Source organism: Mchenga conophoros, linkage group LG10 (assembly GCF_057382185.1).
Source record: "Mchenga conophoros isolate Kocher_MC1m ecotype Shallow Benthic linkage group LG10, M_conophoros_male_GT1.1, whole genome shotgun sequence".
NCBI lineage: Eukaryota > Metazoa > Chordata > Actinopteri > Cichliformes > Cichlidae > Mchenga > Mchenga conophoros.
The window spans coordinates 32,126,831-32,151,458 of NC_140535.1; the positions used below are offsets into that span (position 1 = coordinate 32,126,831).

Below are 24,628 nucleotides of genomic sequence, written 5' to 3' on the forward strand. Positions count from 1 at the left end.
CAACAACCTTGGACCTGTCTGATAAACTGTTTGGAAAACTTACATTGGTATCTCACAGCTGTGTTCCCCGCCTCTGGCTTTCTGTGCACTGTAATGGTTTTTGCCAGGCCTGTGGCACAATTGCTTCGCTCATGTATGAAAAGACATGACGTGGCAGACGTGTTAATTTATCACGTTATTCCTTTCATCTTCATCATATCACCGTATATAGTCAGGTGACAAAATAGGCTGTTCGTGAACGCCAAACAAATGAATAACAAAAATATATGTATTGTTCTTTTTCCTTGCAAGCTACATATTTATTGTATAAAAGTAAATAATCAATTACAAGCATGATTAGAGTCACATTTAAAATACAAAATAGGCTCGATGTAATCACTGACTAACAACTCCAGAGGTAAATATCTTGCTAGGATTATGATGAGCTGCTAGTCTATCATGCATATTTCTAGAATCACTCTAGAAACATGTATGTCTCTGGACTGTGGGAGGAACCACGGAGAACACGTGCAGGTATAGAACATCCAAGCTCCACAGAGAACGGCCCCAGAACCGTCTTGCACAACAGTATCACCATAAATAAGTGAAAGTGATTTTAAATGAAACTGACTCAACAAAATAAATATAAGTTGTAAAAACAACTTTTTCAGTCTTGCACCATCATCAGAAATGCCTCTCTTCTTATGTGCTGATGAGCTGAGAAATGTAAATATTCTCTCTGCTTGTACTTTATGGACAGATTTAATGTAGAAGTCTGTTCCTGCTGCACAGAACTGTTCACACATTTCATTGAATTTGGGGCATTTTAACATTGAAGAAGTGCAGACAGGGCGTTGTTTACATTTGAACCCTGAGAGGAGTCATTAAGTAAATCAGCATCAGCTGTGGCAGCTGGTCGCACAGCTGAACGGTGGTTTTATTAAAAACTCTTTTAGAATTTGATTTGAGTGAGGTTTCACTGCTGAGAAGGGTGCTGCTGCGTTTGCACATTTAGATGCATGTGGATATATTTGTGTTTTGGTGTCTTTGATGAAGCTGCCTTACAATTCAAGCTGAGTTCTCTGTTGAGCTTCAGCAGCAAATATGTTTGCTTGAATTGTTTGGTTTGGTTTCCAGTTTGCTCTGGATGTTTTTATTTTCTGTGGTACTAGGATCCCTACATGCGTTTTATCTGAAGAGATAATTTTTTTAAAATTACGGTTTCAGTTTGCTGTGCTCGGTAAGTGTGTCGCCATGAAGGAGGAAATTGCTGCCGCTGTGTTCTTTTTGGCTCGGCTGGTGAAGAGATACGGATGTCTGGACAATGACAGCAGAGAGCGCTTTGCTGCTTCCCTCACCTCCCTTCTGTTTGAGAACTACAAGAACCACTGGCACCCAAGTGCACCCGCCAGGGGTCAGGCCTACAGGTCAGTAATCCAAAAGCAATTTTTTTTTTTTTTTTTTTTTTTTGGTTGTTTCAAAATGGCTGAAGGTCCTGCTTCCCTTTTAAAAATGAAAAGTTAACCAAACATAATATTAAAAATTAAAACTCAATTAAATTTAAGAGGAAAAACTTTGTTTCAAAGCTTGAATGTGTATCCATTTGGCACTCTCCTTTTAAGTTGTATGGATTTACTATAAGACAAGTTGGTTGGGGACCCACAGGAAATCAGGTTATTTGATCAGAAATAAATGGTTAAAAATAAAATGATTTAAGTATTTTTCAGACTGGTGGCTTATGTACATGTACTGCATCCAGAGTGTTATTGCAGGCATGTTAACTTTGAACATAAACTGCCTTGAGGTGACTGTTGTTGTGATTTGGTGCTGTATAGATAAAAATGAAGTGGCTGAGTTGGAGCCTGAGAACCTTTTTGTAGTGAACAGCTGTTTTGTAAAGTATCTATCCTTAGGTAAAGGTCTCGCTGCTGAAATAATAAATGTTTCTCAGTCAAAATTCTTAATGAATATGTTTGCTTTAGTAACTTTATGTTATTTTGTATATTTTGATACAATTACTGATTTTATTTTTAATGAATGTCACTTTAATGTTGCAGCTGCTGATTGTATTAAATGTACTTGGCTATAAAGTATCCAAATCTTTAAAATTGTAAGGTTATGAAACTCTTTCTGCCTTCAGAAATGCAACAAATATTATGAACCCACTTTGTAATTGAAAGTATTGATTCTTTACTTAAAATACCAACTGTTATACTTGAGTTATTTAACCTTGTAAATGATCAAAACACCTGGAAAAACACTTGTAATGCTCCACTCTACTGGCCTCAGTAAGAAGCAGGACTGCAGCTCTCAGGTTTATTCACAGGAATATAATGGATATCAATCTAAATGTTGGCGGGTTAATTTTAAGCTTTGCTCAGCTGCTCAGAAAAATGCTTGACTTAGAATCTGCTCACTTTATCTGAGCAACCAAAGGAGAGGTCTGAAGACTCAAAGTACAAGACTCCTTACGGTGGTGCAGGGAGTAGAAACCAGCACAATAGAAATACATTTGCATTGCAGCTGTGCTTAAGTAAAGTACTGGAGTAAATGCACAAAGTTGCGTTCCACTGCTCACTTTGAGTGGTGCTAGACCCTGTAATATTAGGTGTTGTCGTGGGAAATACCCCCCCCCCCCCTCTTTTTGTGCTCTAATTAAAATAAATGGGGCTTGCATTGCACACTACAGGCGACTCTGTAGTTCAATATTCTGCATTTTCTCATTTGATTCGGGACATAAAGAAATCGTACAATTTTAGGATTCATGAAAGAGATCTTCAGTTTGTTTTTGTACCATTTAAAGAACTAATGTGCTGATGCTATTCCTAATTGTCTGGCTTTAAACCACCTTTAACTGGCACCAACTACTACTCTTCCATCTATATTTTAATTGGATTTTTACTGGACTTGATATCTTGGTGACATGTGAAATTGCAACACTATTAAAAAAAAAAAAAAAAAACTTTGAGCTGCCCGGTGTTTTTCAGGTGTCTGCGTATGAACAGTGTTCGGCTACAGGACCCGGTGCTGGAGCAGGTCTGCGAGCGGAGCGGGGTGAGGTACGAGGACCTGGGCCTGCCCCAGGAGCTGACAGTGTGGGTCGACCCTGGAGAGGTGTCCTGCAGGTTTGCTTTAATCATTAGTCACCTTGCATTTGTGCGACGCTGCAGGTTACATTGTTTCAAAGTCCTCAGTCCTTTTTGGTTTCACATCTAACTTACTAACCAGATGGTGATATCATTAAGACATGAATAACCATTTATTTTAATGTCAGTTTAAAAGCAGAGTTTGAAGTAAATGCTTAATTATAATCTAATTATTGATCATCCACACAGTGACAAGACTTGAGGAAAAGTGCAAATAAATTGGTCTAATCAACTTTTTTTTTATTTGCCTCAAACAGGTGGTGATATGATTAGTTAGCAGTGTCTTCATGCCAAAGCTAGAGCTAACAAGTGGTTCAGCGAGTTACAAACCTAATGTTGAATCAATAAAACGAGTGTCTTTTTATAATACACAAAATCTTTATCTCAACTTCTCCTAGACCACCAGGAGTTAACAGCCAAACTGAAGGTTCTTATCTATATCAATATACCATTGCATTGGCTGACAACCATTTAGCACGAAGATAAAATGACCTGTTTTTTGTTAACTATTTTTACCTTGTGCATCTACCACACCTATAGTTGTAATTTCATTTTTACAAATAAGCATCGGATTACTTGTAATTAAGTTTGTCATGGGCATGTACTAATATATTCATAGTTGTGTACTTGATCATTGCTGCTAAGGGAAGGAATGGATTGTGACTGAAAAGGGCTGATTTGGCTTCCTTACTGGAGCTTTTTTTGTCCTGATTTCCTGCCACTAAACTAAAGATATGTGAAGCACATGAGTCGGGCTGATGTTGTCACAGCTCTGGCAGGTTTCTAGAACATTAGGACAAGGAGTGGTGGGGGAACAAATGTTTAGAGCAGTGTTAAGGTGGAACTTCTGGCCTCATAATGGAAAAGCCCTTTATTGTCATTGTACATGTACAAAGAAATCGTGAAACCTGAATTTGCCGTCAGTTTCTAATTTTCTTTTGAATCCCTGCAGGTATGGTGAACACAGCAGTCCATTCTGCGTCTCAGTGGTGGACAACTGTCGGCGCGGTGATGGGGAATTATCCCGCCGCATCCATGAAGCTGTGGAACGGGCGAGTCTCGAGGTCCCATCAGGAAGCTCATCAGATGAGGATGAAGATGGAGGTGGAGACAACAGCATGAGCATGAGTACCAGCAGCAGCAGCCTTTCAACCCTCTGCCCTCAAATCCCACCCATGAACAGTGAACCCAAAACCATTCCGACTGTTAGCAACCCCAACAGTGTTTACAGGGTGAGTTCAATATATGAAATGCAGGACAATTTAAAGCCTCCCAAGCTTGTTTTATGACGATGATGATGGTAGTGTTTTATATCTTAACATATTCATTCTCTGTAAGCTCATTAACATGAGACTTGGAAAAAGTAGGCTTCCTGAAAGTGCAAGTTGATTGACCATCTTCAGGAGCAGGTTTTTAGCCATAAAATAAAATGTAATTCTGCTGAATAACATTTTTAAAGCTAGAGCTTTGCAAAGTATTTTTAGTAACTTCTCTAAGAGATCTCAGGTTTTCTAAATGACTTTGTTGTACCTGTCTTCAGTTCAGCGAGTTCTCTCCAGGTGCCCCTCAGAGCTGGCTGAGGGAGAAGCGGAAAGGCTTTCCAGGAGACATGTTCCCACCTCATGGCGCTCCTGCTGGAGCCCACTTCTCAAGCCAGAAAGGCTTCAGATCCTATCGAGCCACGTTCACCTTCACTGGGCCTCGTGTTGACAAGTACCACTGGGTCAGCAAATCGCGATCCTAGCCTTAAAGCTACAAACCAGAATCTGGTTCCTGCTGATGTCGGATTTAGGCCACACACTTTGTACATCTTTTAAAGGATAAGCTTATTTGTACCTGATTTAAAGTAATGCTGTTTAAGTATGTTTTTAAGATGTGAAAATTGATATTTTAAATAATTCTTCACTCTAATTGTCTTTTTTAAATTAAAGTGTGAATAAAGTAACATTGACCTGTCATTGAAAAGAAATAAATAGATTCATGCCAGCTCTACTGGCCATAACATGTCTTGTTTTGGTTTTTTCTCCCTCTCTTAAACAGTTTTAGTTAACCTAACATTTAGGACTTTTAGATAAAACATCCAAAAGTTCTTTGAAAAACACTGAATCTATATTTACCTGTAAAGCGGGTCAGTCTGGAAGGAAATACAGCTGCGCTGGTGTGTGTGGTGGTTGTACTGGTAGTGTAGTTAGTGATTAGCGTGTAAGAACAATCAGCTAACGACACTGCCTATACAGCCACCCCAATCACACTGACCATCAGAAACTTGTAATCTTGCAGTAAATGCTTGTTGTAATAAAATGTATATTTTTGTCCCCTTTAGCTTGCCTTTTGTCAGTTTCATTTTTACTCTTCATTGAAGGCCCTTGTGCAGTGTCTGGTCCTGGTGTCACACCTGCAATATTTTTAGCAGAAGTGCAGGAGACCCTTTTCTTGCATAAACCTTGTTTCTGATACCTTACGAGATTGCCCATCTGCATCACTGAACGGCACAGGAAATCATTCCTGAATTCGGCCATCTCTCTCTGCAACCCATCCAACTAAGCAGAGCGTGCAATAGATGCACAACCTTAACATTTGCACATCCTCTACAGTGAAAATAGTTATATAGTTACAATTCCAATGTCAATCATATATATATATATATATAATCTGCGTAATATTCTGAGATTTTTATAATTTTTGTTATATTTTGTAACTTTGTATTTAATTTAGTTCAGTCAGTTAAATGGAACCACATGTGATTTTCCCACTTCTTAAAAAACAAACAAAAAACCCCACTCACACCTTCCTTCAGGTAACATCAATAAAGCACATCGTGGGATGGGGCAAAGTCTCACAGTGGTTTCACCTTTAACCCCCAGTGACGGTAATGACTCGTTTTTGTTTTGTTTGTTGATTTTTTTTTTTTTCCCCCAGACCTTGGCTCATGTGATGACTCGCATGATGAATAGCAGGTCAACGAGCTGCCAATACCTGGGACTGTCTGCCTTTTATTTTTAGAACAGAAGTGTTTTGGATACAAAGTGAAATGTCTTCACAATCTCAAGCAGCCAGCTGCCCACTTTTTTCAAGCTCTTATAATAACCAATGCTTCCTCTGACAGGATTTTTTTTCTTAAATCCTCCAATGGTGTGCAGTGGTTATCCCAGAAAGCAGATTATGTTTATCTGGAAGTTGTTCTGGTGGTTAACATGTTTTACAATTAAACTGTTGCTGGTTCAATTCCGGCCAAAGACAAAAATGTCTTCATTATTCATTATGAAACGTATCTGGCATAAAACTATTTGAATCAAACTTGCAGAGCTCCTGTAGTGAACCTTTGGGCAAAGGAGCAGCCAGAAGTAGCTTAAATATGTTGTTTAGGGCAAATGAGTACATGCAAATTACAACACAGTTTTACAATGTAATAGTGTGTGTCAAAAATAGCTTGAAGCATTAGCAAATGCCATTTTCATGTTTAGTAAATGTAAGGGTACAGGGAGCAGCTTACTCAGACTGGAAAAACAGGGAATCTGTAACCCTGTTCTGACCAGAAGGTGCCGGATCTGTTTATCAAAACATCCAAAATCCACCACTTAATCCATACGCACTTTATAAATCCCGACAAGCAGAAGTGCAAAAAGCCTTTTTTTCATGTGATTAGCTCTGAGCAGTTACCAGGCAACCTTCAGACACTCCAGGAGGGAGCTCAATAAACTAGTCCTATACTTCTGTAAAAGAGTGAAGTCACCACTTTGCAAAGCCACGTCTATGCCTTCTAATGCATTTTTGCCGTGGAAAAAAAAGTTTGAATGAGTCACATGCAGTAAGAGATCATTATTAGAACAACAAAAGCAGTCACACTGTCTAAGACAACTTTTCTCACTCTTATACTTGGTCTTTGGTAACAACGTATGGGCCTTAGCACCACAACCATACTTTTTGTGTGTGCGTATGTGCAAGAAACAGGTTGTGTCATGTTTTAATCTGTTTCTATAAAGCAATGACTTCTTAAAAAGTTAATATTTGATGTAAAGACAAAGTCTAATACGTAATTTTAGTTAAAATTAAATAACAATACCCACTCCAGTTAAGGATTTTTAACTTTTTTATTTATCCACATCTACAAATCTGGAAAATCCACATTGCAGGGAAAAGGAAGACAGGGACATAAAGCTCTAATTAGATTATTATTGCTGAGTGAAGATCCAAAAAGGGTTGAGGTTTGAGCCTGATGGCCTTTCCATCCTCCATTTCCAAAACAAACTCTTCAACTGGCATGTCAGTCATGTTACACATTTAGTATAGTGCATAATCATTACTTTGACACAACTGGATGGATTAAGTAAACTTGGAAAATATTTTTACTGAAAAAAAGTAGAAAAAGAAAGAATTTAGTCATGTTTAAAATGTGCTGCGTTCTTACCTGTCGTTGCTGCAGTTCTCGTTCTGTTTACAAGTGACCACTGCTGAAACACAACTGTCTCCACAGATACCCTTTACTGTGTGTGTGTGTGTATGAGTGTGTGTGTGTGTGTGCCCATGTTGTACGTGCCTCAACTTGCCCGATAAAGCAGTAAACAGTCGTCCTGACCACCAGGACTGGCACGTTTTGCCCTATTTACAAATCCCCAGCACTCTTGTGTTTTAAGTACATTTGTTTCTACCCCACATTATTTGGCTCTGGTGTAAATGAAGAATCACTCTCTGGCCTGTAACTATAGTTTAAACCTACTTTCCCTCAATTTCCTACAGATTACAACTCCTGAATGGAAAGATTTTCTTTAACACAGGGGTGGTGTTGCATGAGAACCTGGGGCTGTTGTGGAGGTTCTGCAAGAATAAGTTGACCTGAGTCCTGTTCACTATTATTTTTCTCTGTATGTGAGCTTTTTTGTGTGGGATGTGTCAAATGCTGAAAAGTGTGCTTTGTTGTATTAATGAATTATTGTGGGGGAAATTGACAGTGATACAGTAGTCATTAAAATTTGTTCAGAATTTGCTAATTTAATCAAATCAAATCACTTTTATTGTCACATCACATGTGCAGGTACACTGGTACAGGACATGCGAGTGAAATTCTTGTGTGCGAACTTCACAAGCAACAGAGGTGTGCAAAAATACAATACCATAAGAACAAGCAAAATATAAGAATGGCTAAATCTGAGAGTTATATGAATAAATATATGTACAATATAAGAGTGTATGCATTACTGAATGTGTATACTAAATATGTTTTTCTACGTGTGTGTATATATAATAATAGTGTATACTTTATTGATCCCCGTGGGGAAATTATTTGTTTTTCTCTGCATTTGACCCAACCCCCAACCACTCTACCTACTGAGCTATCCCTGCCCTCCTCGATTGGGCACCGTTCCCGGAGGCGCCAGTGGGTCAGTGCGCTGATCTCCTCCCTGTAAGCCGTCTCATCACCGTTGGTGATAAGACCCACCACTGTAGTGTCGTCCGCAAACTTCACAATGATGTTGGAGCTGTTAGTGGCTGTGCAGTCGTAGGTGTAGAGTGAGTACAGGAGAGGGCTCAGTACACACCCCTGTGGAGCACCAGTGTTCAGTGTGATGGGGGATGAGGTGATGCTGCCCAGTCTGACCACTTGGCGTCTGTCAGACAGGAAGTTAAGGATCCAGCTGCAGAGGGAGCTGCTCAGTCCTAGATCCTGCAGTTTCCTGTCCGGCTTCGAGGGAACGATGGTATTGAATGCTGAGCTGTAATCTACAAACAGCATTCTCACATACGTGTCTAATTAATGATGATTCATCTCATAAATCATGACACACTGCTCTCCTCTACATATGCTGCCTTTATAGGGTAAAAGTATTGGCATCAGCAATATTAGACCTATATTTGTATACGGATCAATGCTAAAATTTGCATTAGTGTAACACATCAATAAGTAACAGCCATGATCCACAAATGAAAAAACCTTCCCAGGAAGTGGACGGACAGTCCACCAAAATTATTGCAAGAGAGCATCAACGAGTCATCGAGGAGGTCACAAAAGAACCAAGAATAACCTCTAAAGAACTGAAGGCCTCACTTCCCCCAGTTAAGGTCAGGTCGTCATTCACCAATAAGAAAGAGACTGGGGGCAAAAATGCTATCCATGGCAGAGTTCCAAGACGAAACCACTGCAAAAGAACACAAAGGCTCGTCTCACATTTGCCAAAAACATCTTGATGATCCCTAAAACGTTTGGGAAAACATTCTGTGGATTGAGGAGACAGAAGATGAACTTTTTGGAAGGTTTAAGACCTGTTACATCTGGTGTAAAATTAACAGATTTCAGAAAAAGAATATCATACCAATAATCAAACATCGTGGTGGTAGTGTGATTGTTTAGGGTCACTTTGCTGCTTCAGCACCTGGAAGACTTGCCATAAAAAACCTATAGTTTGTATATATTCTGCATGTACTGTCTATTTGTGTGTGTGTGTGTGTGTGTGTGTGTGTGTGTGTGTGTGTGTGTGTGTGTGTGTGCACAAACTTGGCCAAAGACAGATGATTCTGATTCTCAGCAAGTCCACCTCTAAAAGGCTAAAGAAGAAGGAGAAGAAGAAGAAGAAGGCAAAGAGTGTGTAGTCAAAGTTCAGACTTAAACCAGATTCAGGTGCTTTGGCATGACCGTAAACAGGACATTCAGGTTCAAAAACCCTCCAATCTGACTACATTAAAACAATTCTGTAAACCAGCAGTCCCCAACCTTTTTTGCGCCACGGACCGATTTACGCCCGACAATATTTTCACGGACCGGCCTTTAAGGTGTCGCGGATAAATACAACAAAATAAAACTAGTACCGTACCGAAAAAAAGAAAATTTATTCATAACACACGTGAAAAGACCCAGGAAAACCGAGTAAACGATAAAAACGATAACAAAATAACGCTGAAAACCGATAAAAACCCTGAAAACTATACATTTCACACCTGAGCCTCAACTCTCGCGGCCCGGTGCCAAACGACTCACGGACCGGTACCGGTCCGAGGCCCGGGGGTTGGGGACCGCTGCTGTAAACTGCTTGCTTTTATGTTGCTTTTATTCTGCTGTGTACAGCAGGGGCGTCAAACTCAAATACACAGTGGGCCAAAATTCAAAACTGGAACAGGGCTAACGTTAATATTTATTGAAATATATTTATTCCTCCAGATATAAGAATGAATCTTTTCTTATGGACTCAAACACGTTTTGCTGAAAAACTGAATATGGAACATGCAAAGCTTAATACTAAACAATATATATATTAGCTGTATAATACCAGTAGGCCAGCTCTAATAGTAATTTGGTATGGCTTCGCGGGCCAAATGTAATTAGGTTGCGGGCCAAATTTGGCCCACGGGCCAGAGTTTGACACCTATGGTGTACGTGACCTTGAGTGTTTTTGAAAGGCGCTTTCAAATAAAATGTATTATTATTATTAATTCTACAAATAATAATTGGCAAAAAAAACCCTCCACAGCAATGTGAAAGACTTATTAGTTCTCGCTACCATGGGTTGTACAACCAGTTATTAGGTTTAGGGGGCGATTACTAATTCTCATAGGGGCATTTTTCCCATTAATAAATAAAATCACCATTTAAAAACGGTATTTTTATTTTTTCGTAGGTTATCTTTGTCTAATATTAAAATATTATTGATGATCTGAAACATGTTAGTGTGACAAATATGAACAGTACAAAATGTCTTCTTTAATCCCTGATGTCGCAGAGGATCGTAACAATGTAGCGAAGCTACAGTACAAACATCGGTTTCACTTTTAAAGCTATTTGTAGCCGACTAAAATGAAGCTACGGAAACACACATTAGTATTATTCACGCTTTTAAGCCTAGCATGTTTAAAGCGTTTCTTTTGAGACGCCACTCTAAAAAGAAAGCAGAACACAGGAAGCAGGAAGGACGTTTGGCTACTGAATGTGGCTTTTGTCACAGCGGGCGAACAGTCAACCAATGATCCAACGCCTTTAACTTCAAAAGGGTCGCTTTCGTCCAATCACGCATGTCGACATTACGACGTGGTTGTTTCTTGGTCACATCCGGTCATATATATGTTGCCACGAGTTAGCGGCGAATTTGGAGCGTGTCCATTTTGAACAGCCACTCGGCGTCCCCGGTATTTTCAGTCAAAGTAAGAACACGTTTTTATTGTTATTTTGGGTAATAGCAAATATAAGAGTAGTAAATAGAAACTGTAGGAGTTCCGGTTTATATCGTGCTTATTTCCATCGTGATTCTTCTGCGGCGACCATTTTGTTCGTGTGCGGTGTTTTCTTGTTAGCCTGTAAGCATGGCTAGTTCGTTAGCTGCAGCGTGCTAATGTGCGTTAGCGCGGCTTTTGCACGCTATGAGTCTCTTGTTCTCTTGATGATTCTCATCCGTTGTGCATAATGGCAGTTTTTAAGTGCACTTTATATCATCTAAACGGTTTTTGTGTTTGGTTGGTTGCCCATCTGATAGCCGGGCCTGCTGTCTGCCCCGAGCGGTAACGGAGCAAAGCGCGGTCCGCTTAAACGTTTGGACAACATGGAAGACTCACGCTCTTTCTTTCCTTTCAACCGCGGCTGTGGGGTCACTGGTGCACGCACAACTGCGTGTAACTGTCTTATTACTGATGATGGTCGGTGGTGTGTAAATAATAAATAACCTGCCGATATATGGCGCCATTGCAATGATCGGACTAACGCTTTAACTTAAAATTAGCATTCACTTAGCATTATGTATGCGGCTCTTTATTAGCATTCCGATTTATGCTCAATATTCTCTGAAAATAGGGACGAATAGAAATATCTTTAGGCCGTGTTTCGGCTCTCCTTATACAGTAATTTCCAAACTCTGGGAAAAAATAGTTTCTATTGCTACTTGAATTTAAATGAGTACACTCTTTGTGTGTATCTGTTTAGAGTTAATTAGTTTTTATCCCGGGTGTTTTTAAAGCCATGTGCCTATTCTGTTGTTTTGTTATGATGCTATTGGTTATGTTTAACTATTTTAACAAAGGACCTTTAAAACTATACATTTTAAAATGTAGGATCCTAAAAATCACTAGAAATTAAGATGTAAAGTAACAAATGTTTAAAATACTACACACTATTAGTTGATCACAGAAGATCAACTAATAATATAGGACTAAAACCATACATTTATTATACGCTAGTAAAAGCCATTCTGTAGTTTAAACGTCAGTATTTTCAGATGGGAAGTGCTGCCTCGTTTTTTGTTTTGGTTAAACTTTGCAGTTAATAGATCATAGAGGATCCTTTTGGTAAATAAATCAACAGCATTTTAGAAGTTCTGCCTCTAGCAGAGTATGTAATGTACATTTAAGTATGAGTGAGTTTAAAACCAATGTGAGAGCGACTTAAAGTCAGCATAAGTGTGGCTGAATTTTAATCAGTCTTATTTGAACAAATTAGCAAGTGAGAGCAAAGATGGGATCAGGTAGTGATATGAACAAAAGGTTTCTTGTCCTTGTTGAAGAGTATTTATAAAGCATCAAAAACGTAAAGAAAACAATACTGCTTCCAGTTAGTGTTGTGCGTGAATTGATAAATGTTGGTTTAATGTAGTCTGCTACCTACTTCTCCAATCTCTCAAACTTTGTCCTGTCCCATCTCAGTCATTTGAAGATCCCACCGTCAGAATGGCAGACGCTGACAACCTGCTCATGGAGACATCAGAGCAGAACGGCAACGAGGGAGAGGAGGAGCAGAATGGAGCTGAGCTGGAGCAGATGGCCGGGGACGAGGAGCAGGACAACAACACAGATGGCGGAAAGATCGACGCTAGCAAAGGAGAGGAGGATGCTGGGTGAGTGTCTGGTTGGACTGTGGTTGGCCACATGTGATGTGTGCGAGGATCTCGTGCTGGCATGATGAGCCTTGGGAAAATAAACTGTGAAACCTTGTAAATGAAGAAATGTTAGCAATGTCTACATGTAATTTTACAGGAAAATGTTCGTGGGCGGCCTCAGCTGGGATACGAGTAAAAAGGACCTGAAGGATTACTTCAGTAAGTTCGGTGAGGTGTCAGACTGCACCATCAAGATGGACTCAAACACTGGCCGATCCCGAGGCTTTGGTTTCGTTCTCTTCAAAGACTCTGCCAGCGTGGATAAGGTGACTCCCCTCGTAACTGAGCATAATTTCATCCCGAACGGGCTCCAGAAGCTTTTATGGGAGAACGGTTCTTAGTAATATAAATGAATCATATGCTAATCAGCCACACTGCCTTGTCTGCATTATTAGTCATCTCTGTGATGATGACTCTAATCTCTGTGCTGTTATTGTCTGTTAATGGTAATATATCTGTATCCACAGGTACTCGAGCAGAAGGAACACAGACTGGATGGACGCAATATCGACCCTAAGAGGGCGATGGCTATGAAGAAGGATCCTGTCAAGAAGATCTTTGTTGGGGGTTTGAACCCAGAAGCAACTGAGGAAACCATCAGGGAATACTTCGGCGCCTTTGGAGAGGTTGGTTTCAAATAAAATGTATTTTAAATATCTGCGGTTAGAATGCAGCAACCACTGCATCTCTCTTGTATGTTGAGTCTTCTTGGTTAAGTGTTTCCAGAGTTAAACTTGGGTAGATGGCAGTATCATTTTTATTCTCCTGTACAAACTCCGTGGATATGTTTGAGAGCCACTGACTTGCCCAACTTTGTACACTCATGCAATTCAACACATTATTTACAGTTTTAATCCTGTTCTTACCAGCTAAACTGGTCTAAGCCATAAATTAACCACATGTACATCACCACTGGCCAGTAAACAACAAAGTTGTAGATTAATTTGAGGAAGTCATCCTGTTAAGGATAAATAATAACTGAGATATTCTGGCACTTGTTTGTGTGTTTGAAGTTTGACTAAATGATGTGGCCGACATTTTTAAAGCAGAGATAATTTACTCCTGAGACTGTCATACTACATGCACCGTATTTGTTGTTTCTGATCAAAATCTTTTCTCCAATCCTCCCTTTTTTTCAGATCGAAACCATTGAGCTCCCAATTGACCCCAAATCAAAGAAAAGGAGGGGATTCATCTTCATCACATACAAAGAGGAAACCAGCGTAAAGAAGTGTCTGGAGAAGAAATACCACAACATCCAGGGTGGCCGGGTAAGCAGTTATTCCAGAAGTGCTGATGTACAGCTGGAAATCAGCTTAAATTCTTCTAATCAGCTACCTGGTGGACAGTGCAGCCTCACCTGTGATCTGTTTTGGTGAAGAGTGACAAAGATTAAGCCACTACAGATTAACTTGTTGCAAACTGATGTTTGACCAAGTCAGTAGTTAAACCCTGAGTTAATGCTTGAGATGTTTTTGAAATTTACAACTTTGAGTTTTCTCTGTATACACATGAGAAGTGGGTCACTCTTTAATTGCAAATGTTTTTTATAAATATCGCAAGGCGGTTTTAACGTTAGTTTTGTTTTAAAGGCCACATAAAGGAGAGAATGGATTTTTCAGTATGTATATCTCTTTTAGTGTGAGCTGAAAATTGCTCAGCCAAAGGAGGTGTACCAGCAGCAGCAGTACGGAACAGTGCGTGGAGGTGGCTATGGAGGAGGCCGAGGAGGCAGGGGCCGTGGAGGTAAATGACGATGATCACCCTCTTCCTTTCTGGATTTTCTTGTTTGTTTTGAATCTGTATGATCGGGTAAATGCTAAGAGGCTAGGTCACTGTTGACAGCACGTTTTAGTGGTAATGGGTATTAATATGTAATTTGGAACTTCTCGTGTACTTCTCGAGTTGGATGATATTGAAGTTTAGACCAAACTCATGTGCACTTTGTGTTTCAGGTCAGAGCCAGGGCTGGAACCAGGGCTATGGAAACTACTGGAACCAAGGATATGGCAACCAAGGCTATGGCTATGGTGGATATGGCAACTACAGCAACTATGACTACTCTTCTGGTTACTACGGATATGGTCCTGGATACGATTACAGTAAGTGCAAACATGCAGACGAGTTGTAACTTGGAGTAACAGTTAACACATCGAAGCCCAAACCTGAGGTGTACGCGTCAGTACTGATTGTGATTGTTTCCCCTTACCCCGCCCCCACTACAGCCACAGTACAAGAGTAAACTGCTTGATGTAGCCATGCCAGTACTTCTAGACCTTTGAGCTGTTCCACTTGCTCTGATAAACCTGCTAACATAACGTTTAAGATGTTCATTTTTCCCTCAGTTATATTCCTATAGATGCATAAAGTTGGTGCTGCATTAACCCTTTAAGACCTACCATAGAACCAAGTCCGCCAGAGCTTATATTATATTTTTACATGGTGTAGTGCCATTTTTGGGAGCATTTCAAGTTGCTATACATCAATACAACAATTATAGCCCAGATTTTAATAATATGTATTCATTAAGTGCATAGTAATTACATAAATTGCAAAAAAGTGCAATAAACTACAAAAAAATTGAAAATCGTTTTTGCTTTTTTAACATATTTCTAGTTAGAGAAATTTAAGAGGTTTATCCCTCAAAACTGTAAATACAAAAAAGTTGCACAAAATAGTTTCCCACCACAGGAAATTTATTTTGAGTGTCTTCATAGTTTTATTTTTGAAATTCACCAATTTTTATACACTGCAGGAAAAACGAAAATAAATATTATACTGCAAATTTGCAAAAAAGCAGCATATGCATCAAAATAAACTATTTCCAGCAGTGCAATATGAGTCCTAAGCATCCCAGAAACGACACAGAAAGTCATAAAGTTAAAGATAACTTTTAAAAACAGTATAGGCCCTGTGGCCCTGATGGTAAAAAAAAAAAAAAACCCACGAAAATGACGTCGCTTCCGGTTTCGGGCAGGTAATGGCGGACATGCAAAAGTTCGTGCTGACGTATATTCCAACATAGGAAGTGTTATGAACAGCTGATCGGCAAAGCGTGTTTCTGGAATATTATGTTTTTGCTGCTGCAAGTGCTTTTTATGCAGTTTTTGTAAAGCTATATGTGGGAGGAAACTGTGACCGAGGACAAGCTGATGGCATAAGATGTAAGTACAACTCCTCCGGTTTCATATGCAAAACAAATTATTGCGCTAGCTTACACGGTTCAGGTTCTACAGGGATTTAAAAATAGTTACGCAAAACAGAGCGTGCCCGCTCCGACCGGCTCTAAAGGGTTAACAACCTAAAATTTGCCAAAACACATCTGGCTCGCGTTTCCTGGTTTGACTCTTGGAGTTTGCCTCGTTCCTGCCACCCATCTTTAGTGTTTAAGACATCATTGAGTGCCATGTTTTCTTCTCAAGCCTCTAGAGTGTAGTTTGGGGAGCCGGAGAACTGGGTTCCTGTCCTGCTCTTTACTTAACACTCAAACATCATCTGTCAGATGTTGAGCTCTTGCTTTAATACTGCGTCTCCTTCACAGACCAGGGCAATGCCAGCTATGGAAAAACCCCAAGGCGGGGGGGACACCAGGCCAACTACAAGCCATACTGATGGTCACTTGGCAGTGCAAGGTATGACATTGCTACAACGCAACATGTGCGACTGTGTCCTAGTGCTACGTATTCCAGTTTAAACAGTGGATAGACTTATTAGACCCCCACTCACACCTTGCTGTTGTAATTTCAAGTTCGCATGAGTTCCCCTTTGATTTGACCTGTCATTGTCCCAAACATAGCTGTGGGGTCAGTCCTGGCTTTCACCAAATGGGAAAACATTCCTTTCCAATCGTCACCAGAAATGCCAGGCAGTTGGATTAAATATTGTGTTTTAATAATAGAACACAGGTCCCCAAAATGTTAGCTGTTAGGCAGCCACCTGCTGCTGACTGACTGCAGTTAGCATAAATATCATTGTTCAGGATTGTTTTACTGCTGGACACAGATGCCTGCAGACATAACTGATGACTAGTTGCTCTTTTGTTTTTATTTTTGGTTTCTTTTTAATGCAACTCCATTTGAGGACACATTTACAGTTGGCGCTGTGTCTCAGCTGAGTATTTGATCATAGTAAACTGGCGAACATGTGGACGTCCTCCTGTAGCCTCATGCTCGTGTTAGTTCCTGCATCTGTTTGGGTCAGAGTCTAACTATTTGTACTTGAGTAAATTGGCTGCCAGGAGCATCTCTGCTGTTGAAAGTGAAATAGAGAGCACTTAGATGTTTCACTTGGCACTGAGCTACTAATAGCTGCTGTAAGTGGAGAACAGATTGAAGTTTTCAAGTTAAAATACTCATAGAAAGCTGTCTTTTTAAAAGTTTAATTTCCCTTTGAAAAGATTAGACTTTGAATGGTTTGTTCCAGCTGTGTCATTAATGTGTTTCACCCCTCAGGACTCCAGTGATCCAGTGAGACCGACGGCTGGACGGACACACACTGGGCCAGACTCGACCTCTTTTATGACAGAAGACCATTTGTACAGAAAACACCAGAAATGTAACTTTTTTCTTTTCTTTTTTTGTTTTTGTTTTTTAAACCCTATCAGTTTTAGTTTTTATTTTTCCCTCGTGTTTTTGTTTTGTTTCCTCGTCCCCTTCCACATTTCCACCGGAAGTGTAATTTTTACTGTACTTTTTGGTACCTGTTTTGATTCTATTGTATTGTAAGGGTTGTATTTTACATGTTTGATGGCTTTACAGGTTGAAAATCTTGGCGCTGTAAAGGAGCTTTTTTGACAAATAAATACAGTTTTCAGTAAATTTTGTTCTGATGCTTCCAGGTTTTGGGGAGGAATATGAAACATTGAGTGGGTTTAGGATTAAAGTTCAAATGTCAAGGATAATGTTGATTATGGAATTCTTTTTTCCCCCCTCCCCCCCTTTCTTTCCTCTTTGTCCCTCCTTACATGGATTCCAGTGTACCTAAGAAGGATTTTTAACTTGCCAGATTTCATCAGTTGTAAAACACAGGTTAAAAGACTGTTCCAGGCTGTTTGAACCCAACATCTGGAAGCCTGCGGGGTGTGTGGGATGTGCTGGGAGGGGAAATGTTTTGTCACTTTAGATCGTGTTCTTCATACGCCGTTGGTTTTAGAAATGACCGTTTCTGAAGTTAAATGTCTTTTTTTCTTTTTCTTCTTTTCTTGACGGACTTGAGGGCCAGTGTCGTCGTCTCAGCCAGTGTCTCTGGCATTTATTAGTAATAAACATTCTGGTTTGTAATGATCTTTGTATTTTTAATTCTTAATGTAACTGTTAATGGTCCAAGTCATTAGATAAAACTGTTTCAATAGAAACTGTCCAAAAAGGAAAAGGAAGTTTCCTACTGAACTACAATTGAGCCCCTGCGGTTTTTATTTTTCAGTCATTTGTGATTGATCCCAGTTTGACCTCAGCATGCCAATTCCAGGGAATCCCAAATCCAAACGTCTGTGTTCCCTGGATGTCACCTGGACCTCTGTCCGCACCATTATGTGCACGTAGATGCTTCATGCGTTACTTTTTTTTTTTTTTTTTAATTCATCACTATTGATGCTTGGTGCATTAGGTGGCATTCTGTGATGATGATGAAGGATGCACTTTGCGTTTCTGCAGTTGTCTCTGTAGTTTGGTGTTGGGGCTTTGAACTGAAATGTGGCTGTGCGCAAACAAAATAAATGCGTTTTTAAAACAAAAAAAAAAAAAAAAAATCAGGCCTGTCCCAATGATCGCTCAGATGTGGCTGAAGTTGAAGGAAAAACTGCCATGTTTTGTGGACTCCAGGTAAGAAAAGTAATACCTGATGTTCTCTTTGAAGCCTGAATGAAGAGACTAGAGTGCAAGTACACTACGGTAAAATGACGTCTTCCTTGAGCTACAACTAAACAACGATGGCAAAGGCAGGGTGGTGCTTTTTGCACTTCAGCTGATAACTCCCTTCCCCCCCAAAGCTGGTATATTTTGTCTGTTTGTTTTTCCCGTGTTCATTCTTTGTTATACCTGGAAAAAAAATGAGCCATAATGAGCGTCTTGCAGGTAATAATTGTAGTTAGAATAATAACCACATTTTTATTGGAGACAGCTGGGCAACACCCAGAGCTATCGACTTTATTTTTCTCATCTTTGCTTAAATACCTAAAATGAAACAGTAAAATAAGCACAGTTTACTAAAATCAAATCCTATCCTTTTGGGAAGTGTTGTTAATGAAGTTGCTGTTTCCACTAAAAGCCACTAGGTGGCGCTGCTGTTAAACTCAGCTCACACCATAGCGTGTTTCTCAGTCACAGGCGAGTTTAGACCCTTTCATCAGAGCACCCTTAAAAACAACTAATTAATAGTGTTAATAACACCGTATCTTAGTTTATTTTCTGGAATTATCTTTGTTCTCTAAATGGCGTTCAAAACATTAGCTAATGTAGCTTAAATCACCAGAGATTATTAGCTAACCTTCTGTTTCACTAGTCTGCTGGTATATCGGGAGTTGCCAGTTAGGGAGCTGATGTATTTATGAATTATTATAGTTTATTTTAAAGAAAAATCCTTTTCTGGTCGATTTTGTCTTCAGTGTTCAGATTTTGCGAGATGTATAGTCGTGTAACTTTTGCAGACACTGTCAACAGTGGAAAGTCCATTTTAGAATTACTCTGGTGTTTTAAGAGCATCTTGATTGTGGATAATTCCAGTTGAATGAAGAACAAAAACAAAGGTTTTCATCTGTAAAACTCCTGAACTGATGGCAAATGAAATTACTTATATGAAGCGAAAACAAACTCACAGGTACTTTAGCACTTTTTAATTCAAGTTTACAATCACCATTAACCCTGTACTTCATACACCTGTAGATTCAATTACAGGTCTTCTTTTAAACTTCGACTTCAGCAATGGCTGGTAGCACCGGGGCCTTGAATCTTCTGGTCTGTCTGCATGTGATGCGACAACTAGACTTCCAAACATAGACTACACCTGTCTGTCTTTCTTCTGGTCTGTTTGGTGAGGCTGCACCTTCCGATGTCTCTTTGGCTTTATCATCTTTTTCAAAGCCTGTCTTTCCATCCAGGGATGTCTCCCCACTGCTCATATCAAGAGTCCAACTTCTCATGGGGTCCTTACGGCAAATCCTAACCCTGACTAGAGTCTTATGCCCCTCTGAACTGGTGAAAATGGGTTGACGTGCTGAACCATCAGATTGTGAAAGCTGCCTGTTTGTTTTGGTCCCTTCATTGGGCCATCCTCTGCGGACGAGTCGGGCTGCCATGAGGAAGGAGTCAGCCTGGCTGTGCAGCATCTCGGAGCAGTATGACAGCGGCGGCCCGGGCATGGCCGACTTAGTGTCCCGGTCAGAAGGTGCTGGCTTACTGCTGCCTACCATCCTTCTGTTGTTACAAGTCGCCACCTCTGTTGCTGTAATACAGAAGGTATAGATGCACCAAAACATTATGAGTAGCGTCTTCCACAAAGACATAAACACTGACTCTCAGCCAAGAGTGACCTCAGCATTCTTTCAGTTTATTCGTAACTTTCTTTGAATTATGTTCACACTGCATGATAAATTATGGAGTGAACACATGGGAGACTGAAAAAGACAAAAAAAAAACCACATTAAACAACAAAAGTCATATTTATCACCTCTATTTACGTCCAATATAGACATGTCCAAATATTAGCAATAGTGTCAGAAATCTGACACTCCACAATTCACAAGCTATTTTATAACACTGTCATTAAGTGTCCAGTAAGGTTTTTGTAATTAACTAAAAGTAAACTAAAACTAGATGTGAAAAAACATTTCAGTAAACTTAAATAAAAATAAAAACTGGACTTGAAAAACATTAAAAACAAACTGAAGCAATTTTGTGAACTTGGAAAACTAAACTAATAAAAACTAAACTAAAGCTGTGATTAGACAAATATTTTCAAAGTGATTGGCTGAAAGAATCTTTGTTGGTGCTGAAGGAAACTGCAGATACTTTTTACTCCGTCTCACTTTAACATCACAAAAGGGATGTAGGTATTAATCTGGAGGTAAAAAAAAAAAGGGTGCTGGTGGTAGCACAACTTTTCTACTTGTGCAGCATTCAGATGAATCTTAGCTGAAATTTCTCTTCAATCAAAAAGAACATTTGTAGTTAGAAACATGTCAAATGCATTGTGGTGCTCGAACTTAAAAGCCATATGGTTCCCTTTCCCCCTGTTGAGCAGATATTATGTGGGGTAAAAGCTCTGGTTTGCTGCTGAACTCGGTCACCTTGGACAATACAGTTTTGTATTGCTGATAAAGAAAAGCCAGTGTTACATTGACAGTGGCTGGTCTGTAACCTGGATTGTGTCCAGGGCTTCTTCCTTCCTTGCTGTTTGCACTGATTGCACTGATATTTGGTCCCTGGTCTTTACTTTTGGAGTTCAGCAGGTTTATCTGCTGTGAACACGATTTCATGTTAGTGTCTGCTGAGCAAGCACATTTTAAAAAACGGTTCTTGTACCAAACTAGCAGGGCTCAGAGCATCTCTGTCTGCCAACTCGACCCAGTTAAACATGTTTTTATCTGAACTTGTCTGGCTCTTATCTAGGGTGCATCTTATAGCTTTAATGCAGCTGCTGCTGAAGCAGTTTGTTTTCATTAATTCTCCAAGAGGTGGAGGCAGACGTCTGTAAGAGCAGCTGCAAGTGAGACCATGACAATAACAATGGCACATTGAAGCAGCCTTTCCTAGAATGTGGGGAACTTTACTTGAAGTTGTGAAGCTCACCTTACTGGAGGCTACTGAAGCTGGATGGATCTGCCCTGGAGATGCTGACAGCAGCCACACCGCCCAGGCGGAGGAGGGTACAGGGTGTGCAAGCTAAAAGATGGACCCCCAGGACCTCTGGTGGAAAAAGTCTTGGAAGAAAAAAAACAAAATAATAGAACTTAAAGATTAACTGAAAACAAGATTTAAGGCTTGATGCCAGCAAAGAACCACTTTTTAAGCACGACTGATACAAATTCCTGTACCTTCAGTAGATATTTAATGTCATAATCAAATATAATATTAAATGATATATGGTATAATGATCAACAAGCACATGCTGTCACTTTGGGAGCATCACCACAGTTCTGTCAATATTGGCAATAATAGCTAACTCCACACTGACAGTGTCACCTCCGGACTCTCTGCTAAGCGACCTATGGACACTGGCAGGATCTGCACTGTCACTGAAAGCAGAGGTTCTCTGTACTTTGCAGTTTTTACTTTGCAGTTAATTCAGGGGTTATTTTTCTTCTGCTTTACGCTTTTTAGTCAATATAATCCTTAAAATTCATTCACAGTGGTCGCAAAGAAAAAACACTTTAAAAGTTTTGGACTCAAATGTTCCCTTCAGACCAACTAACCTGCAACATTGGTCTGTGTTTGCAATCCTGTAAGCCTCGGTATATTTGTTTATTATTCAATACATGTATGCAACTCAATCAAAGTTGAGTTGATATCAAACATTGGATAAGACATTGGAATTTTTCAGTAAGACTGAATTATGCAGCCAAAAGTAATAAATTACTTCAGAGGTTTTCAGTATTTGACTCACCGTAGACAACAAATATATTTAGGTACATTTATGTAAAGACACTTGATTTTTCCAGCCGTAAAGAAACGTAAAATAAAAACATGCTGTTAAGTAGACTGTTTCAGTCCAGACTGTGCCATTTTTTTCAGCCTCACTTTTGACGTAAACACAGTGTGAAAATCATACAGCAAGGTTATTATTAATCATGAGAAAAATATAAAATTTCAATAGAAAATCTGGGAAATTAATATTAATAATGCAAAAGTCAAATTCAACTTTAACTCTGAGCATTGTTTTTTTAACCACATTAATGAAACTCAGACTACAAGAAATGCATGATGATGATCAGCTCTAGCCAGACCTGTACAAAAGCATGCTGCTTTAAAGGTGATAATTCATCTTTAAATATTTAGATTATCGACAGTTATGTAGTTATCATAGAAGCACACTAATGCAAACTATGACGTGGGTGTGGGTTCAAGTTATACCAGATTTCAGTCGAAGATCCTCATTTTTCTCTGTGCTCTTCTTCGTCTTCTCAGGACTGACTGATCCACTTCTGCGTAATCTCGATCTGAACGCTTTTTCACCTCTCTCTCTCTCTCTCTCTCTCTCTCTCTCGCTGACTCCCACTCGTTCTCTCCTCCTCTCTGCAGCTCAACTACCACTAACAGAATTTAAATAAGAGGAAATGTGGCACTATAAACAGTTTCGTTAAAAAGTAACAGTGCATGAGGTGTTTACATACATATTGACTGTGCAAAAGAACAGCCCTGAAAAAACAAAAACTAATAAACACACAGTTTGCATTCTACATTAAAACCTGAAAGTTGCAGAAAATGATCTGAAAACCAGGACTCAAGGTTACGTCGTGTCCTTGCTCAGGTGCTAAACCTGCATGTATCTGTATTTTTAGCACAGCAATGCACAAAACCACGTAGCCCTGTCACACTGCAGCTCAGTGTTGCAAATAGTAAAAGTGAAAGTAGGTCTGTTGGCAACTCGTAAAAACAAAAACAAATGCTCTTTAGGCTATGTCCCAAAAAACAGATGTCATAAGCATATAACCACTTAATAGGATGTGTAAGCACATTAAATACTTGGAGTGCTTTCTTATTTTCACCAGTCAGATTAGTCCACTCAGCACCATAACTTAGTTCAGATTATGTAAAATTAATATTTCTCACCTTATTTACATTCAATATAGCATTAGCGTCAGAATTCAAAATCCATAATTCACAAGCTGTTTGCTAAAACTTTCTGTCTGCTGGGAAGGAGGACACAGTTTGAAAAGAGCTGCCTGCTGTGACTGGAAATAAGGTTTTCAGAGTAGCACAACATGTGATTGGCAGAAAGAATCTAAAAACCTAAGATGGAGTTGAGAAAAGTGCAGATATTCTTTTACTCTGTACCACTGGAAGTGCAGACGGCTTTAGTAACTGGGAACATCTTATATGCTTTGCGGTTTTTAAACATAGAAGTTTTTATTTCTCCTCGTTGAGCAGAGGCTGTTTACACTGGTTGCCAGTGAAAGCCATAAAGAACCGTTCACAGAGAGCATCTTTAGAGGCATGTTACATTTCTTTCACAACAGATTGCCTGTTTGAAAATTATAACCAAAGATGCTTGAGGATTTGACTTCTGCTTAACTCAGCAACCTTGGAAAGACTGTTTGGCATTGCTGATTAAAAAGAAAAAGAAAAGTCAGCATTATGTGACGGTGGCTGAACTTTAATCTCAGTGTGCAGGACTTCTGTCTTCTTCTCTGTTTGCACTAATGCAACATAACAACATGCCAGAGTGAACACGGTAGCAGGACCGCTGGAAATCATGATGTTGGTTTCTGTTGAGCAACGGCATTTTGTAAAACCCGTTCTTGCGCCAGTCTGGCTTGGCCCAGAGCATCTGTGCCCGCATGAGACATGCTTTTCGATTGCCTCTTGTCTCTTATCTTGATTTTGAGTGAGTTGTGCCAGTTTTGCTAACATCCCAGACAGCAGTGTTTCTCAGAGAGTCGGATTTGATCTCAGACATTTTTTTTTTTTTTTTGCGTTTGTTTTGAAAAAACTAAATAATACT

At 39.6% G+C, this 24,628-nt stretch overlaps 2 protein-coding genes and 1 long non-coding RNA gene across 3 annotated transcripts; 2 read left to right on the top strand and 1 right to left on the bottom strand.

Annotated features, from left to right (window-relative positions):
* The first annotated feature begins 441 nt into the window (after positions 1–441).
* Positions 442–5,129, top strand: btg4 (B-cell translocation gene 4). The gene is made up of 4 exons (XM_085289842.1): positions 442–1,406; positions 2,967–3,104; positions 4,078–4,357; positions 4,666–5,129. The coding sequence occupies exons 1-4, from the start codon at positions 1,234–1,236 to the stop codon at positions 4,867–4,869; spliced, it is 795 nt and encodes a 264-aa protein (XP_085145968.1). The 5' UTR covers positions 442–1,233; the 3' UTR covers positions 4,870–5,129.
* A 5,973-nt stretch (positions 5,130–11,102) lies between these two features.
* On the top strand, positions 11,103–18,252 carry LOC146566241 (heterogeneous nuclear ribonucleoprotein A/B-like). Its single transcript, XM_085289843.1, has 9 exons — positions 11,103–11,252; positions 12,741–12,931; positions 13,071–13,239; positions 13,441–13,599; positions 14,113–14,244; positions 14,614–14,719; positions 14,929–15,075; positions 16,515–16,605; positions 17,425–18,252. The coding sequence occupies exons 2-8, from the start codon at positions 12,765–12,767 to the stop codon at positions 16,583–16,585; spliced, it is 951 nt and encodes a 316-aa protein (XP_085145969.1). The 5' UTR covers positions 11,103–11,252; positions 12,741–12,764; the 3' UTR covers positions 16,586–16,605; positions 17,425–18,252.
* Positions 18,253–19,787: 1,535 nt separating this feature from the next.
* LOC146566242 (uncharacterized) lies at positions 19,788–23,189 on the bottom strand. The gene is made up of 3 exons (XR_014894028.1): positions 23,038–23,189; positions 21,757–21,887; positions 19,788–20,410 (listed from the first exon to the last, which is right to left on the bottom strand). It is a non-coding gene; the product is annotated as an uncharacterized LOC146566242 (long non-coding RNA).
* Positions 23,190–24,628: the final 1,439 nt, after the last annotated feature.